Consider the following 18,547-nt stretch of genomic DNA (forward strand, 5'->3'; position numbering starts at 1 on the left):
ATTTGCACTCGATGCAACCGTGGGTCGAAGAAAGGGCCGAGGGGTTAATTAATTATTCGAGCTAAGAAATCAGCGTTGGGATAAAAACGAGTCTTGGTGGGTGGGGGGGGGGGAGGGGGGAGAACCGAAGGGAGAGGTGTGGAGGGGGTAAATATAAACAAGCTTAGTTTTAATGGAGCAATAAAGCCGTTTATATCGCGTCGTTACAAGCGTTGCGGAGAGACAAGGCTCGCTCTAATTTATTCCCACAGCGAGGATATTTTGCTCCTTCCCAGTCGGATCCTCTCGGGTGTGTCCGGCCGGCGAAAGGAAGCCGTCCGGTTTTACGTAATCACCACCGCGTCTTCTCGTAAGCGGCTTATAAAGCGAACGCGTCATTTCCACTGGGAAAATCACTTTCAAGCGCGTTACAGATCGCAGTTATGGATCCTCGCTTTTGGATCCCCCTCTCCCTCCCCCTCCCTCTCCTCTCTTATCGAACGCGTCAATTCTCCCAGGCGCGTTGAACGACCAATGCCATTTCGCAAGACCACGAGTCGTGCTGAAATCATTTATCAATTGGAATTATTGCGTTCCGGCCACGCTCGATTCCTTCCACCAAGGTCATACCTCCCCCCCCCCCCTCCCCCTCTCACTATTCCCTCTCGAAGAAAAGACGTATCATTGACGAATCGAGAGAATTTTTCTCGTATCGCTCTCAAAGGTGCTCTGCGAATTTTGCCAATTTGGACATTTTTCTTTTCCCTCTCTCTCTCTCTCTCTCTATATATATATATATATATATATAGGTTGAGCGAGACTCTGGACGTTGGACGACAGCGCGCATTAGCGTCTTTATAAATAAATAAATGCGAGCTAGCGAGGCTTGTCAGTATATATAATCGAGCGAGAGAGGCTGACCTTGTCTATCACGGCCTAGCCTGGGGCCATACCTGAGAGTAGCCGACTGACTGCTCTCCACTGGCTGGCTACCGCATACGATCCTCTCCATTCCTTTCAAGCATAGCTCCGTCTCCTTCTTCCTGCCTCGATCCAACCTTACCTTATACCTCGGCTCAACAACACGAGCAAAGTATATAGCCTAGAAACTATATCGCAGCTTCTCGTTGCTACACTCGAGTGGCTCTCTCTCTCTCTCTCTCTCTCTCTCTCTCTCTCTCTCTCTCGGAGACCAGATAAAATCGCTCTCATTAACTCTTCGAGTTTCCTTGCGCTACAAATATATATATATATATTTTTTTCTCCATTTTATTATATAAATATAAACATGTGTCTGCGCGTGTGTGGAGACAAATATCTTGACGAATGGCAAATTTACCTGATTACAGATCTTCGGTAGCAAAGCGGATCTTCAACTGCACACGCAGATCCACATGCGAGAGGCAAAACCGTACAAGTGCACGCAGTGCTCGAAGGCGTTCGCCAACTCATCGTACCTGTCGCAGCACACCAGGATCCACCTGGGCATCAAGCCCTACCGCTGCGAGATCTGCCAGCGGAAGTTCACGCAGCTGAGCCACCTACAGCAGCACATTCGCACGCACACGGGCGACAAGCCTTACAAGTGCAGGCATCCAGGCTGCACCAAGGCATTCAGCCAGCTGAGCAACCTGCAGAGCCACTCTAGATGTCACCAGACGGACAAGCCCTACAAGTGCAACTCCTGCTACAAGTGCTTCTCCGACGAGCCGAGCCTCCTCGAGCACATACCCAAGCACAAGGAGTCAAAGCATCTCAAGACGCACATCTGCCAGTATTGCGGCAAGAGTTACACCCAGGAGACCTATCTGGCGAAGCACATGCAGAAGCACGCCGAGAGGACCGACAAGAGACCACCGATCATCGGCACCGGCCTCAGGCCCTCCATCCACGCCATGGCCGCGGCGGCCCACCATCAGGATCACTACTGGCCCAAGGTCAGCCCTGACTCGGTCATCAGCGAGCTCCACGACAGATTGCCCCACCACCACGCCGACTATCATCAGAACCAGAATCCCGAGATGCTCCTACCTGGACACGGCCACAGGCCTACGGATTCCCTGGAGAACGACTCGAGGCAGCAGACCCCTCAACCCGGCAATCATCATCCCAACAGTAGCTCGGCCTTCACGCCGATATCCTCCATCTCCATAAACTCCATATCCTCCATGCAGCACCCTCTCAATCCCCTGAACCACCTCCACTATCCCGGAAGTCATCATCCAGCCTCGAGGCCCTACCTCTACGAGGCCTTCAACTCTCAGAAGGCCTCGCCCAACTCCTCCTCCGCGGGCATAACGCCCGGTACCACCGCTAACCAGAACGCCACGTCCTTCCCCAATCAGCTGATCAGCCTCCACCAGATCAGGAACTACGCTCATCAGCCCAATCTCGGGAACCTCGGCAATCTCGGTAACCTTGGCAATCTTAGCAATCTCAGCAACCTCAGCGCCAGCATGGAGAGCCACGCGCTGCTCGGTGGACTCAAGGAGAAGCAGTAGGACCTTCTTCCTCCGAAGGAGGAGGATATCCGCACCCGTGGAAGACTCTTCTGCTCGCATCGGATCTCGACACAGCAGCCACACGACCCTCATTACCAATAACGAAGAGAGCTGCTCTACAACCGCGCAACCCCTCCTCCTTCTCTCACCAAACGGGCTTTTACCCGCATCCTCCCCGGCTGGATCATCGTCACCGCAGCGACGCAAGAAGAGGACCACGACGAAGACTCTTTCGAAGCGCGACAATCCCCACCACCACCCCTCTGCTCCACTCTTACCCACATCTTTGTATAGATGGATACACGCTATATATATATATATATATATATATATATATATACGTTCTTCTTCTTCTTGTCTCTCCGACCGAAAAAACCTTGATAGAAATCTTCTGTAATCAGGGACTCTCTTGTTCTGCTCCGCTTTCGGGTTTCTCTTATGGACCATCCTTGCGTGTCTCTCATCATGCGATATATACTACTCTGCTCTCTTCATTCTTCTTCGTCCTTCCTTCTTTCCTTCCTTCCTTCCTTCCTTCCTTCCTTCTTTCTTTCTTTCTTTCTTTATAAGACCTAGCGAGCCTTCTATCCTTAGGAATCATGCGATAATTTAAAGAATCCTGCGTTATCCTCAGGAATCCCGCAATCTTCTCGAGAATCTTACGTTATCCTTAGGTATTCTGCTGCGTTCTCGAGAATCTTGCGCTATCCTCAGGAATCCTTCAATGTTCTCGAGGATCTTGCGTTTTACTGGTCCACACACAATCCTGCGTGCGTTACGATTATATGGGAGAACGTTGCGAACACGTGACTAAGCGCCCATGATGTTAAGTTTGAGAAACACTTGAAAATTCTACCGATGCGAGACTCTCCCGAGAATTTTAAAGCTCTGGCAGCGTTGGGGGACCTGCTGTTGTTTTTAAACGATCAATGTCGATTTTATCCTTTCGTCCAGCGACTACACCGCTACTCCTTGCTTCGGTTTAACCTTACAGCGAGTGTGCGTGTGCGTGTATGTGTGTGTGTGTGTGTGTGTGTGTGTGTGTGTGTTTATGTGTGCGTGTGATACAGAGATTGAGATGAGAAGAGGGAGCGCGAGAACGGGACGCCTCTCAACGAAACTTTTTGCCCGCGTTATTAAGAATCTCACCTCTTTCCGCCTTTTTATGCAGTTTAGTTTTCGGTATCGCGCGAGACGGTACCGTTTTGGTACTTCCGGTTGTACAACACGCACCGCGCGTACCAATTCTCCGAGCGAGAATTCTACGCGACGATTATATACTCATGGATTTCTTCTTCCAACAATGAAAATTATGTTTCATTTCCTTTTTTTCGGTTTTCTTAATTTTTACTTTTTTTACACTTTTTTTTCGAAAGCCGTCGAAGATTTTTAACGGACTTCCAGCCTCGATGAGAACGGCTCCACTTTGCCCCAACTCCACCTCCATTTTCCTCGAATAAAGTTCCGAGCGTTTGGAACGGGCTCTCGATTCGTTTACTCGTACAAAAATTCACCAGGAAAATCTTTTATCTTGCGTTAGCATCGAAAGTCCAGCGATCCTTCCCTGGTACCGTCGTCACCTCAGTCCCTCGCTCGTTCTCCTCCCGAGCTCGCGCAGAAATTTCTCTCCACACTCCTAATCTGTGCGTACCGGTGTACGTATATTTCCCAACGTTCAAATTTTATTTCGATACGTATACGCGATTTCCTTTCGAGACTCGATGCTAAAAAATTAAAATCTGGACGATCGAAGAATTTCCCATGGATTTTCTTCATTTTCCTCGAGAGCGAATCTCGCGTGCAAGGATCGACGTAAGAGAAGTGTTTTAAAAAATTGTAAATTTCGAATCTTTTTTCGTTTTATATCGTGTGGATCGACAGCTCGTTCCTCGCAGCGTTAAACCAAGATCTCCCTAATCTTGTAATGTTTAAGTTCGCTCTAGCTTCCTGTTTTTACTCTTAATTTCCGTAATTTGCGCCAACTGTACTTACTAGACAGAGAGAAATGGAACGAGAGGGGATGATAGAGAAAGTGTGGGAAGATGGACACGTTTGATAGATGGACCGACAGAGATAACGTGTGTGTGTGTGTGTGTGTGTGTGTGAGAGAGCGAGCAAGAGAGGAGAGATCGCGAACGAGTGAAAAGTACCTTTTTCCAAAATGGTACAGCACGCTATTATTATTAATTACTATGCTGTGTGTACGTGGAGGAAGGCGAACGCTTCCAGCCCCGGGACTGCTGGACAAATTAGGGGAAAGGAACAAGTGGCACATAATTAAACACGCGTACACATTGCGAGGGCACGAAACGTGCGAATGAGAGATACAGCGAGAGTGAGTGTGTAAACGAGATATGAAGAGCAAATGGGCTAAAACGAAAAGAAACGAGAAAAACTGAACGAATGAGGTGTGCGTGGAACAAGCGAAAAGAGACAATTAGCGTAGGTCGACGGTGCCACGTAGAAATAATATGCGAAAGTAACAACTAATAGAGAGTTAACTAATAAAGAGAGAATTAATAGGGAGAGAGAGAGAGAGAGAGAAAGAAGGCGAGAAATAAACGTGGAAGTTTATTATGGTGTCGCGTTTTTAGTTGGGAGAACCTCCTTTGTATATAGCTATTATATAAATATATAAATATATATATATATAAAAATCTCTATATATATATAAATAAATATTATTATTATTATTATTATTATTATTATTATTATTAATTAATTGATGAATTAATTAATTCATATTTGGTAGGTGTGTAAGGTAAAAGAAGAATATAGACTTTACTGAGAAGATATTCTAAGTACCTTGTCTAATGGCGAGAAACGAGTTATTTAGGGGGGATATAGAAGGGGGGGGGGGGGTAAACAAATATTAGGAACAGACGAGCGACTGTCCGAAAAAATTCGTCGAATTTTCTTTCCGATCCCGCCCGTGACCTCGATAGTCTCCCCTCGACGGATTAGCTGTTTTTTTTTCCTCTTTCGTCTCTAGAATCCTTGCAATCGACCGTCGTGGACTTTCAAGGTCAAAGGGCGAGACCGAATTCAATTTGATAGGAAAGGAGAAAACGCGTGCGAGAATAACATCCGAGGGACGCGCGAAGTTTTAGGAAGCGAAGCACACTCTGTAGATAATTTTTCTTGTTACGTCGCTGGGCGTGCCAACTATCAATCCCAGGTTTCCTCCGCATCCTACGGGACCCCCTGCTCGTTGATGGATCGTCTCTTACTTCCAATTTTTGTTTTTAACCATTTATAAATATATTACGTATATGTACCATGTGTATTTATACGAGGATATATGTGTGTGCATTTATATATGTGTATATATATATATATATATACACACGCATACTACCAGTCAAATGAATTTTCAAAGCGATTTTTAAAAATCCCGCATTGGCCTGGGAAAGAAAGCATTTGCAGAAAATAGTCTCGAGAGAATATGCAATTTTGGAAAAATTCTCTCGTTTTTTTTCCATTCCTCCCGCGAGAGACGAGGAGTTCTCGTCGCGCAGGGGTCGTCGGAGGAGAGGGTGGTATTCGGTTGAGAGCCGGGCAGGAGGAGGAGGGGGAGGGGGGAGGGGATGGGACCGCCGCCCACGGCCCGACTCTGCTCAAGTTGTTTAAAACTATTAGTTCGTTATTAAGTCGAGTTGAGGTTTGATAGTGAGGCGCGTAATCGCAACTTTTGTTCAATTTTCACCGACGCAATCTGAGAACCCCTGCGAGCACCGGATGTCGTCACTACATCTTTTTATCAATCGTCCATTCTAGAGTATTCACGGATTTTCAGTAAGCAGCAGCGCTCCTAACGTTGTCTCCTTTGGGTCTCCTGTGGATCTTACTGGGACTCTCTCTTCATCCTTTCGTTCTTCTCTCTTACACTCGCAAATACACACACACACACACACACACACACGTACACACACAATATCTCTCTCTCTCTCTCTCTCCTCCAATAAATTCCAATCGATTATTGACACACATACGATAGATTGGACGACGGTGCATCCCTCAGCCCGAGATCCTCCAGATATCACCGTTTCCCGATTAATTTTAAGTGGATATCACTCAATCGTGCAATTATCCAATTAATGTATTCTGTCCCCTCCCCCTCCCTCCCCCTCGTCCCTTAATTTCCCAACCCAACCATCCACGATCCCAATAAATCCACAGGTCATCGTTCGGATGACGTACGAGACAAATTTTGCGAATGTCCCGACATCGCGTGCTTTAAAGGGGTAGCTGCATATACATGTGTACGATGCGTGCGTGTGCGTTATGTATACGAGTCTAAACAAATCCATAAAGACCATGGCGTGTACGTGTGTCTAACTGCGCGACTGTACATCCAATGTACGATCGACTTTTTTCATGTGTATGTGACTGCGAGTGTGTATGTGTGTGTGTATGACTGTGTTTCGTCTAACGTGTACCATGTAAATGTTTGCGTATGTGTGTGTCTGTGCGCGCGGAGCGTGCGTGCGTGCGCGAAGTAGAAAAAGAGAATGTGCAAGAAAGCTATGTGAATGGGAATGGACGCAGTGCGGTAGAAAGAAAAAAAAAAAGAGAAAAAGACACGAAAAACCATTGTTTTGTTATGGCCGGAGTGAGAGGGATGAGGGGAAGGATGGGTGGGAGTCCGGGTAAAAGGGCAAAAGGGGGAGGGAGGGGTTACAGAGCCAGGGACCCCGCGCTTTAATTGTGATTTTTTTTTCTGTCTATCCTTAGTTTCATTGATTATTATTTTATTATTATTTTATTTTTATTATTATTATTATATTATATTATTATTATATTATTATAATTATGATTTCGTTTAATAAACTGTCACGTTAAAAGAAATGTAAATTAATCCCACGCGCTCTGTTTTTTCTTTCATCCGAGCTTTCTGTCATTTTCTCTCCATTCACTCCTCCTTCGTCACTATGAATCTATATATGTATATATATACTGTATAGTGTAATTCTTCGAAAGAGAAGCCTGCGTTAATTCGTCCATTCATTTCTCCGATTTGTTCCTTCTCTGGATATTGAGTTCTTTTTCCCTTTCATCCGTTCAAAACCGAATCGCACAATTATTTAAGCTGCTCCGGACTTTCACTGACAGATACCGTCCAAAGATGCTTTTGTGAAGGCCTTAAATCGCACATGCGCCAGACTAGAGTAGAAAGGCATTTTTTTTCCTTACAGAGAGTATGTTTTTTTCGCCGAGAAAGGAAAATTTTCACGTTCCCTCTTTTATTTAAATTCACACGGAGATCGTTCCTGGGGGAATTTTATGTGCTAGGGTCGCGAGTTGTGGTAGCAGTGGTGGGGGAAAGCAATGGCGGAGATTTTTCGTCGTGATCGAGGGTCCCGACGTCAGTGAAAACTCGGACATTTACGTTTTTCACGAAGCAACAAGGTGTAATTGGCTTCGTTTGCTAGCGAACCGGCACGAGAGAGAAACTGTGCTCGATCGACGACTTGAATGTGCAATGCGGAATTTGTTATATTACGAATCTTGCTCACTTAACCTCTAAAGTCTCTTGACTCTATTATCGTATTTCTCAATTCTCCCGACCAAGATAAAAAGGTTATGGATTTCGCGCGCACGCGCACGCGCACTCGCTCCTAAAGGAGGCTATCCTCGAGACTCGACTATGATGATGCACAATAGTAGTACTATACACGTTCATTATGCGTTCGATATGATTTGGTGTTCTGTTGAGAGTGAAGGAAAAGGGAAGGAGAAATCTGTTCGTCCAAATGCAAAAATATATTTCCTACTGGTGTAAAGTGTTGCCGATGGACCAATTGGCACGTGGAAGCACACAATAATAAATCACTGAAACCAAAACAAAACTAAGCAATAAGCTTTTAAAGAGTGTCGAATGGTCCTTTGTCAATATTTTCGTGCAATGCTCGTTATTCGTGTAGGTGTATTGGCCTCGTTCGACGTTTTCTTCGACAAATATTTGTTTCCGGGCTGTGCAAGCCCTAAATATAAAGGTTTTTACATATTGTATATTACAAATGGTTATTATATCCATTGAGAGGGCACATGTGCGTGAAACTGCGAGGTTATGAGAACCCTACGGAATGCGAGAGATCTGTGTGTGAATGAGAGTGAAAGAAAATCTCATAAGCGACATAAGGAAAACAATACTATATTGATTATTGCGCGGTACGAACAGAACTGTGATATTTTATTGTATAAATTTGAGGAGAAGATGAAAAAATATGAAGAAGAATCTCTAAGGGATATACTATTACGTAGAAACAGATATTACTGTATTTTACAAAAAAAAAAAAAAAGTGCATCCTTATGGGCCATTATAAAGGCAGTTGTATGGAACACGTATAATACCGGGTGTCCCTTTAAAGAGCAGCCAATAGAATTTTGTCGTATCATCGATCAACGATTCCTTTTTCAATATTCTCGTCCAAGCGCAAATTATCCTCTCTGGTGCTGGACGGCACTTGTAATTTTGCCTTTAAGGGGAAGACTTGGTTCTCCCGGGCCGATCGTTGTCCGGATCTGATCGTTTCCTGTTTGTAAAGTATATATATAAATAGATATTTAAACTAAATGTTTCGTAAAGACAAAGAACAGAATCGAAGAGAGATCTCATTGTGACATATTGAACGATTTTAAGAGACAGTACTAGCTAGCTTAAGCATAATATACCCTGTAAACTTTTAAATGATGAGCATTTTCGCGCCACTGACCGCAACCCCTCCCAATTCCCCCCAGCCCCAATCGCCAAGAAGCTACCATCCCCTCTCCCACAACCAAAGTCCTGGAACCAATCGCGATGCGTTTCTTCAGTAAACGAGGATCAAGCAGCACAAGTGACACGACTGAGGAGAAAATCGCCAAATCGAACGAATCGCACACGCGGCCGGTTATTAGAGAATTTCTACACACTATACACAATCACACGAAACCAGCAGGCACAAGAGGGAGTGATGAAATACAGTTAGGCGTTATTATACATAGATTAGGAGAGAAAGAGAAAGAGTATGAGAGAGAGAGAGAGAGAGAGAGAGCGTGTGCATGTGTGTGTGTGTGTCTGTGTGTGAGAAAGAGAAAATAGCGTAGACAGCGACCGTCGAATTCTCCGGCGAAATTAAGCTAAAGCAATATTGGACCTATGATTTCATTTGCCCAATGATGTATAGTTGCTTATTCTTTGACACACGAATCTTATCAAATTTATTCGATATAACGAGAGAAAGCAAAGAAAAGTCTTGTCTTCTCAAATTCGTTTGGTTAGGCTCGGTTTGAAATTTAGCTGTATAGACTTGTAATAAATATAAGGTTATGGCTTTTTCCAATGATCCAATAAGGAGCGCAATATGAATGTTTTCGATGTAAATAGCCTAAGCCTTCCGTTTGTTTGCTTTGTAAGAGTTGCAACGAGAAAGACGAAATATCCTTGAATAAAGCACAGCACGCATAGCGTTAATAACGTTTCAACATTTCAAATTGAGTCCGGAAACGTTTTCGAGAAACGCTTCTGGCGCTATGTGTGCTACTTGGGGATAAACCGCCTAACCTCTTTGATTTGAGAAAAATTTATTTTCGACGAGTTCCTGCGGGGGAGAAATCGGCGGTTCGCGGTCGACACATCTATGGTACTAGATTATCCTAGTTATATTACACAAACTCGTCTTTGGATGTCGTTTAGTGGTCACACAGACTATTTTCGAAAACTCGTCCGATCGAAAAGGAGTTTGGCGGTCATCGCTGAAGAAGACGGTCCGGAAGTCCAATAATCGTCTAAATCTCAACGCATTATACAACGAAGCGACGATTTTGTTTACTTTTGGAGAGAATCGTCCAGCCTCCCGTCTTTCACAAGTTTATTTAAAAAAAAAAAACGCGAGCACGTCACGTACAAAATGGCGGGAGCCATGCATTATCTCGGCCCGAAATTCGTGCATTAGCGAATAACAAAAAAAAACACCACGGTGATTTCGAACCTTCCGTCAATCCATTGTCTTTGGTTCAGAAAAAAAAATCAGTAAAGGTGAAATAAAAAAGGGGGAAGAGAGAGGGAGAGATAGAAGTAATCCGAGGGGGAACGAACATCGTAAGAACGTGAACGTAGCTGTATACGCGAGAAACATTTTAAAATTTGTACGAGGACTTGTGTGAATGTGTGCGTATGCACGAACTTCGCGCTACTCAGCCAAGATATTTAATTAGTTCTTGTAAACTCTGTGGTGAATAGGAAACGATACCTTAATAGAGGCGACCTCTTATACTGATAAATATAGAGTGCAACGAGTTTCACTTACTTTTTGAGACCGGTCGGTAAAATAGGGAGCAATTGAAAAATATTTATATGTGTGTATTTGTTTGTCTTTTAAATTGTCTTCCTCTTTTCTCTTCCTTTTATCATTCGCCCTTTTTCGCGCACGTAGAAATCTGGTGTCAAATTGTTCACCACACAGTTTGCTCTTCCGAATAGCGTACCATTGTAACTCATAATCGATTTTTTCAAGTTTTCGTGACCATCTTTTGATTCCCTATAACTCCGCAAAAAAACCTGTAAAACAACAAAACAAGCCCCCTCATCATTGACACTAACTGTTCGTCCTTTTTAATAAATATAACAGAACTTACGTCTTACTAACTAAACCATTCAACTCCTAAATGCCCTCGCAGTTTATATATTACATTCAATTCAAAATGAATGAGAAAACAATAACTCTAAGAAAATTTCTGAGCTGCGATGGCACTTTGGATTGGAGTCATTTATTTCATTCCTTTCACTATTTTTTACCAATAATTCGTTTACAGCTTATACGGAAATATTTTAAATTTTCTTACTTAGTATGAGTTATTTTTATTTAAATCTTTAAATGAAACGTGCGAGACGATGAGAGAATTAGAATGAATAATTGCATATTGGAGCAAGTGCTGACATCTATGGAAAATTAGTTGTCTCTTTATCGAAGTAGCTGGTAAAGCAGGGGAAAGCGAAAGGAATGATATACATATACATATATACCCGTGGTGGAAAAGTTACATAACCTAGATGTCGTTACCGCCAAGACACAATCCAGCTTTTGTTTTACCTACAGAGAGTCATTGTTTTAATATATAAATTTACAATTAAAGCAATGCAACACCAATGCAATAATTGGAATTTTAGACTTTGAGTCTATGAACGCGTAGCCGCTAGAAATTTGTATGCGATTAAACACTTGGTAAGATAAATGGTTTCTCTCTCACGTCCTTTAATCGATCGCAGGTAATGTCCGTAGAATAATAATCGTATTAGTAAAACCCGTGTCTCGGCTGTCGGCAATCAGCACTTTCATGAGCAATAGAGCAATGAGAGCATCATAGCCTTTCGACTGCCGAGTGCCGAGTGCCTGTCGCTGATTGTTTGATTCTGATTGGCTAACAATGATGATATTTAGAAACATTACAGCTATGGCTACGTTCGTTTATTAACTGCTAGTACTAAAACTCTACAATGTATGTCACGTAAAATATTGGTTTTCAGTACTGGCAGTACATAAATGAACGCAGCCAAAATTGTACCTTCCTTCCCTTTACGTCTAACCTTTCAACCCCCTCGCCCATAGTATGACTTTACGTTCTCTCCAGGTACTTTGTACCTCCATGCCAATTAGCGACGAGAAATACATTACTGGCAATGTATCTTACACACCCCTGAATCAGCTGATTATCTCTTAGTCAGCACTAGTAATCTATTATATGATGGAGCTAAGGGAGAGCGTGGTTGACTTTTTAATCAATTAAACGTCAAATTGACCGTATGTTATTTTTCATTAATCATTTGCTACAAACGTTACAAATGTGTACATAAGTAATCAAATGTTACCATGGCCCATTTAGAGGTTAGTAGTTCTCTCGTACTTTCAAAATAGTATTTTAGCTTCAATCTGATAATTAACATTAAGTAAAATATAATTATACAGTGGAGACGCTTCAATTTCTTCGATTTGAAAAAAGAAGTTGATGGAGGAAAAATCTCCCAAGCCTTAGCTGTAAGTTTACTTGCCCACACATTCACGTCTGTCATTTAAATACTTTCATATCTATTAAGGGTAAAAAACTGTTGTTATTTTTTTTAGAACGCTCAAGTAACAGCTGCCACTAGTGGAAATGGTAATTTAGTTTTTGGTGACAACACTGGAGCCATTCATTTGGTCAATAGGACTTATGATGTCACAACTTTTAGGGCCTACGAAATCACTCTTACTCTGGCTCAACAAGTCCAACATTCCACTTACCTGTTTACAATTGGAGTCAGTTTTTTACATTAAAAAAATTTTAATCTTTGACTTTATTACATTTTTATCAAATCTTTAGGAGGATGAGCCAGGCTGCAATCCAACTATAAAGGTTTGGAATTTAGCCAAACCTGATAAGCATGGCAATCCAACATGTATACGGATAAGCCGTGCTATTCCCAGCTACAAAGCAGTTCCGGCAACTGCTCTGTGTGTACATAGCAGTTTAGCATTAATGGCAGTTGGTTTTGGGGATGGTTCTATTTTGCTTTATAGGTATTTTTTTTCTTACTAATTAAATTACATTAAGTAAGAGTAATTACTGACAAGAATATTTTTTGCTAGGGGAGACCTAACGAGAGAAAGGAAAAATAAAATTAAAGTCTTAGACGCTAATGTTCCTATAACTGGACTCGCATTGAAAACTACTAGTAAACAACAATATTTATTTGTATCTACTCCAGAAATTGTGATTTTATACAATATTACAGTCAAAGACAAAGAGTTTAAAACAATATTGGATGATAAAGGCTGTGGTAAAAATTGTAGCGTTTTAACAGAATCCATGCAGGAAAGCCATTACATGATTGGCTGTGATAAGGTATATACCTGACTACAAAACCATGTTTTAAATTTTCTCGTTCTAACCTATTTTGCAATTTATTTAAGGCTATTTACTGTTATACGCTGGATGGCAAGGGACCTTGTTATGCCGTCGAAGGACAAAAAATTATGTTGGAATGGTTTCGAAGCTATTTGGTGATCGTCGCGAAAGAAGCTGCAAACGTTCCCAGAGCAACGACTACGATATCTGCGAAACCTAAGTAAGTTCATTTTTTGCGTAATGCTTTGTAAACATTTCATCGTGATTAGAGTAAATTTAATAAAGCAATAAATTTTTTACAGCACCATCGAACCAATACCACCAGGCGTGGATAAACATGTGATTACTGTATTGGACATACAGAACAAATTTATTGTCTTTACCGCATCAATGATATCCGTGCAAACAGTTTTGTCCGAGTGGGGAGGCTTCTTCATCCTGAGTGGAGATGGAAAATTGTACCACTTGGACGAGAAGGATTTGCAATCAAAGCTGGCACTTCTATTCAAAAAAAATTTTTACGACGTATCGATAAGGATTGCAAAGAATCAGCAGTACGATGCTGAAGGCCTGATAGACATTTTCCGTCAATATGCGGATCATCTTTACGCTAAAGGAGATTATAATGGCGCTATCGAACAATACATAAAAACTATAGGGAAGCTGGAGCCTTCTTACGTTATCAGAAAGTTCTTGGATTCACAGCAAATCGATAACTTAACTACTTATCTGCAAGCTCTACACAAAGCTGGTCAAGCAACGGAGGATCATACCACTTTATTGCTTAATTGCTATACCAAATTGAATCATACCGATAAATTAAAGGAATTTATATTGTCGAAAGATCGTGAGGTGGACTTTGATGTTAAAATTGCAATTAAAGTTTGTCGACAAGCATCACCTGAAGACGCCTTGCTGTTAGCGAAGAAATATAAAAAACATGAGTGGTACTTGAGAATTCAAATAGAAGATAAACATGAGTATAAAGAGGCCTTGGAATACATTGGAACATTGGAATTTGAGGAAGCAGAGTCAAATATGAAGAAGTACGGAAAGGTTTTGATAGAGAATGTACCGAACGAGGCTACGCAATTTTTAAAGGCTTTGTGTACCAATTACAAGCCTTCGAACGAACCATTGGTTGACCACAGTGAATTGGATGGAATAACGAAGAAGGAAATAGAGAGATCAAATCCAGAGGATTTCATTCATCTGTTTCTAAATTCATCTGAACGTTTGGTCGAGTTTTTGGAGCACTTGATCAAATCGGAGACGAAATGGAGCACTGCGGTGTACAATACGTTGATCGAGCATTACTTACACGTATGGTCATCCTTGGACACTGATTCAGAAAAGGCGCAGTACGAGAAAAAAATTGAACGTGTTCTTCAAAGCTCTGAGGCTTGTTACGATAAGGATCAAATTTTAGTTTTGTGCCATCAGCATAATTTTAGGTATGGTATATTGTTCCTTTACGAAGAAAGAAAACTATATCAAGAGATATTGCAACTACACTTGAGGGAGGGTAATAGCGAGCTAATTCTAGCAACCTGCAAAAGATTTGGTCATCAAGATCCAAATCTGTGGATTCAAGCATTGTGGAGTGTCGTGAGGAACAAAGACGCGCCGACACAATTATTGTCTGATATTCTGTCCCACATTGCCAAGGAAAAATTGTTATCGCCGCTCATGGTAGTCGATGCTCTTTCCACTTCCGTTTCGTGCAGCCTAGGTGATGTCAGGAGCTACCTAAATAGCGTTCTAAGAACAGAGCACGAACAAACGAGAAGCGACACTGAGCTAACAGAAAAGTATATGGCTGATACCCAAAAGATTAGAGACCAGATTGAAACTATCAAAAATAGCACAACGATATTTCAGGCTTCGCGTTGTAGTGCTTGTCATCATCAGCTGGAATTACCTTCTGTTCATTTCATGTGCCAGCACTCTTACCATCAACAGTCAGTAGAGCATTTTTTAATATTTTTTCAATCACGTTGAGATATTATGTCTTACTAATTATATTTCAGCTGCTTCCAGAGTTTCTCAGAAAATGAGAACGAATGTCCAGCTTGTTTACCAAATAACAAAAAATTATTAGACATTATAAAAGCCCATGAAATATCGAGAAATTTGCACGAAACATTTCATAGTTTATTGGACAGAGCCGAGGATGCATTTTCATTGGTCGCTGATTATTTTGGGAGAGGAGTCTTTAAGACATTGATGGTTGTCGCTGATACCGATAAAACATTACCACAAAAATCATTCGAGGAGCCGAAACCTAATTATGGACCAGGGGCTGAAGCCAGAATAAGACTTACGGAAGGGAAGAATACCACTTTGGGTAATTAAATCATTTACATAGACTAGCTATCATCAGACACTTTGTTTGAAATTTCCTAAACTTTCTTTGTTTACAGTTAAAACGAATACTCTTAATCCATACGATAATTATTCAAATACTAGTACTGTGATAACGGAAGATCGATTGAGATTTCCAAAGGCAGAAGTTCATTCATCGGCGATTGATGCTAACATATCAGGAACAGGAAGTGGCCTATCCACTCCCCACGATAATTCGAGGAAGGCATCCCCGGTTCCTATAAAAGAAGCTCGCATTTTAAATGTCACAACCCCCAAATCGTCCCCTGGTCAGAAAACATTTATCCCACCTAGAACGCCTTTAGCACCTTCAACAAATCCGTTTGAGAAGAAGCCGTACGATGAAAGGTTAAATCCCTTTTATAATGATGACCTGAATCCTTTTAAAGATGATGAGGATGAATAATTTGCGTTAGTTAAAATAATTATTTGGCTTGTCGGAACGGTCTACCAAAAAATAGGATCAGTAACATAAATACGAAAATTGTATGCAATTGTTGCTAGTAAGTCTTTTGAAAAATCTTATTGCAAACATGATCATGTAAGGGGATTATCGTAATTCTCAAATGTCATCCATATAGAGTAAAATCAATTATTATTGCTTATATTTGTACGTTTTATAATTAATTCTAACATTCATAATCTATCACGAGTATTAGAATCTTTTTTATTCATACATTTATGAAATGCATAAGATAGAATTAAATATTCTATTTATTATTCAGCTTTGGATAAAGTAAATTATAATTGATGGAGGACAAACATAAACTTACGATAGTAGAGAATTTAAAAGTGAAAGAAGCACTCCTTGTAAATATAAATATTTTTTAATGTGTATTTTAAAATAATTTAGTTATAAAATATATATATTATATATGAAACATGTAAACATTATCATAAGAAAAAATTAAAAATAAAATTACATACATTTATCAAATGATTGTTGTTAATTGATATTTTATATTCTAAATGTGTATAATTAAAAATATGTTGTTTTATCGCATAAACATGTTTATCTCGAGATTTTTTCATAAGAGATTTCTCTTATGTATCTGTGCTGTTTTTCCAGCTTAGATTCTTCTTACTAATTTTAAAAGCATCCCACTTATTCGTTGCTTCTGGTAAGCTCAACCTTGTATTTACTGCTGTGCAATATTCTTCAGTACCTTCTGGAATGAAAAAGTCTTCTAGTTTTGGTACTATATCTTTTTCTCTTAGCTCAGGAATTTTGCTGCGAATTAATCGATTTGGTAATTGACTTTCATCAATCGAAATGTTTATGAGGTCTTTATAAATTGCTTTGTCTAATGGGAAGTTCAACACAGCTGAAACCTGTTTTAAATTAAAAATCATAAAATAATGATTATTAAATATCAAATGCTATTATTAAAAAAATATTATATACCTTTCCATGTACCAAATTTTTATATGATGTTGGTAAAATTTCAGGATCAGTTAAAAATTTGCCTTTCCTTGCTAAGCTTAATTTACTTAGTTTTTTAACTATGAAGTTAATTTCAGGAGACTCCTGTTTCTCTGTAGATTCATTCTCTTCATGTTTATCAAAAGCTTTATCAGTCTTGTTGTTACTATCATTTTTAAAACTTGATGGCCTTGGTCTAACAAATGGTTTAGTCTTTTTGTTCATTGAACTTTTTATATTAAACTTACTTTTGGTCTTTTCAGAATTTGAATATTTCAAACAAGGCATAGCATTAATAATTGTCACAGCGGACTGTCTGGCATTTTCTTTGACTGAAACAGGCTTAACTTTGCTAGGCAGACTTTTTTTTAATATTAGTTTTGAAGTTTCATTAGTCTCACTTTGTTTCACATACTTAACTTCTAAATTTGTGTTTTTAGAATCACCTGTGTTTCTTTCTCCTTCAGTATCTTTTAATTGTAATCTATTTAGACTGAAATTACTGTTTTCTTTTCCTCTTTTATGCAACAACTTCTTTTGATTCCCTGAACAATTAATCTTGGATAAATTTTTAGGTTTGTTTTTGTACAGTATTTCCACTGGCTCATCATCCGAGGACTGTGTGGATAAATCTATAAGAGGAACATATTTATTGGTAGAATTGCAAGAATCCTTTATTAACATTAAGTCGTTAGCATTATCTGTGGTAATAGTATTATAGTTGGATGAAGAAAGAGAATTAGATTTGCTGCTGTCTCCATTCGCAGTAGGGTCTTTATTTTCATTTACTGAATCTTTATGATCATCATTTAAAATAATTTTAGGTAGTTTTTCCGATTCTGAGTGTACAATTCTTACAGGTGTTTTAAGTAATACATCACTTACAATTTTAACTTGTGGTGTAGTCAACGAATTGACAGTTTTCTTTTTTTCACTGACATTTGCAGATTTTATTTTCTGACAGTCTGATTGCCTGAATCTAACTTTGGGTCTCTCAATAAGTGAGCTACCTTCACTCATTGTGCAAAAATACGTAACAACATGGGCACCATAACCAAAAATAAACGTATGCAAGTGCTTGAGTAGTAACTGGAGACTTTCTTCCTCGTCTTTTATTATTAAAATGATCTTTACCTTACTTAATGATTCTCAACATGTGTAACACAATTAACTATTGCCTACGTATAAACAGTATCTATTAGAGAAAAAATAAGCTTCTTCGAAATTCACTTTATTAACATAAAGTGCATAAAGTGTCATAAAGAGAACAGATTAAAATTTCACGTTTGAGTAGTTACGGGTATAGTCCGCGTTGGCGCTGATGAAGCATATAGTTGAAAATGTCAGTAGGTGGCGGATCTCAATATCACTAAGGGTCGACTTAGTTCTAGGG

At 40.3% G+C, this 18,547-nt stretch overlaps 3 protein-coding genes across 3 annotated transcripts in view; 2 read left to right on the forward strand and 1 right to left on the reverse strand.

Moving 5' to 3' along the window:
• The window catches only part of LOC136782359 (zinc finger protein rotund-like), a 93,604-nt gene extending 88,425 nt beyond the window's left edge, over window positions 1-5,179 (forward strand). Inside the window, exon 6 of the mRNA XM_066741758.1 lies at window positions 1,329-5,179. Within this exon, the coding sequence (XP_066597855.1) occupies window positions 1,329-2,480 (1,152 nt within the window). The 3' untranslated portion in view covers window positions 2,481-5,179. The remainder of the gene's footprint in view (window positions 1-1,328) is intronic.
• Window positions 5,180-12,154: 6,975 nt separating this feature from the next.
• Window positions 12,155-16,668, forward strand: Vps11 (vacuolar protein sorting 11). Its single transcript, XM_066741044.1, has 9 exons — window positions 12,155-12,346; window positions 12,428-12,496; window positions 12,584-12,757; window positions 12,822-13,018; window positions 13,088-13,343; window positions 13,412-13,566; window positions 13,649-15,307; window positions 15,377-15,693; window positions 15,770-16,668. The coding sequence occupies exons 1-9, from the start codon at window positions 12,332-12,334 to the stop codon at window positions 16,135-16,137; spliced, it is 3,210 nt and encodes a 1,069-aa protein (XP_066597141.1). The 5' UTR covers window positions 12,155-12,331; the 3' UTR covers window positions 16,138-16,668.
• A 102-nt stretch (window positions 16,669-16,770) lies between these two features.
• Window positions 16,771-18,406, reverse strand: LOC136781985 (putative uncharacterized protein DDB_G0285119). Its single transcript, XM_066741045.1, has 2 exons — window positions 17,137-18,406; window positions 16,771-17,063 (listed from the first exon to the last, which is right to left on the reverse strand). Exons 1-2 carry the CDS (start codon window positions 18,172-18,174, stop codon window positions 16,776-16,778), a joined length of 1,326 nt encoding a protein of 441 aa, XP_066597142.1. The 5' UTR covers window positions 18,175-18,406; the 3' UTR covers window positions 16,771-16,775.
• Window positions 18,407-18,547: the final 141 nt, after the last annotated feature.

Source organism: Prorops nasuta, unplaced genomic scaffold (genome assembly GCF_024137725.1).
Source record: "Prorops nasuta isolate Cenicafe-Biocafe unplaced genomic scaffold, Cenicafe_Pnas_1.2 PNAS00025, whole genome shotgun sequence".
In the NCBI taxonomy this organism is placed as follows: Eukaryota; Metazoa; Arthropoda; class Insecta; order Hymenoptera; family Bethylidae; genus Prorops; species Prorops nasuta.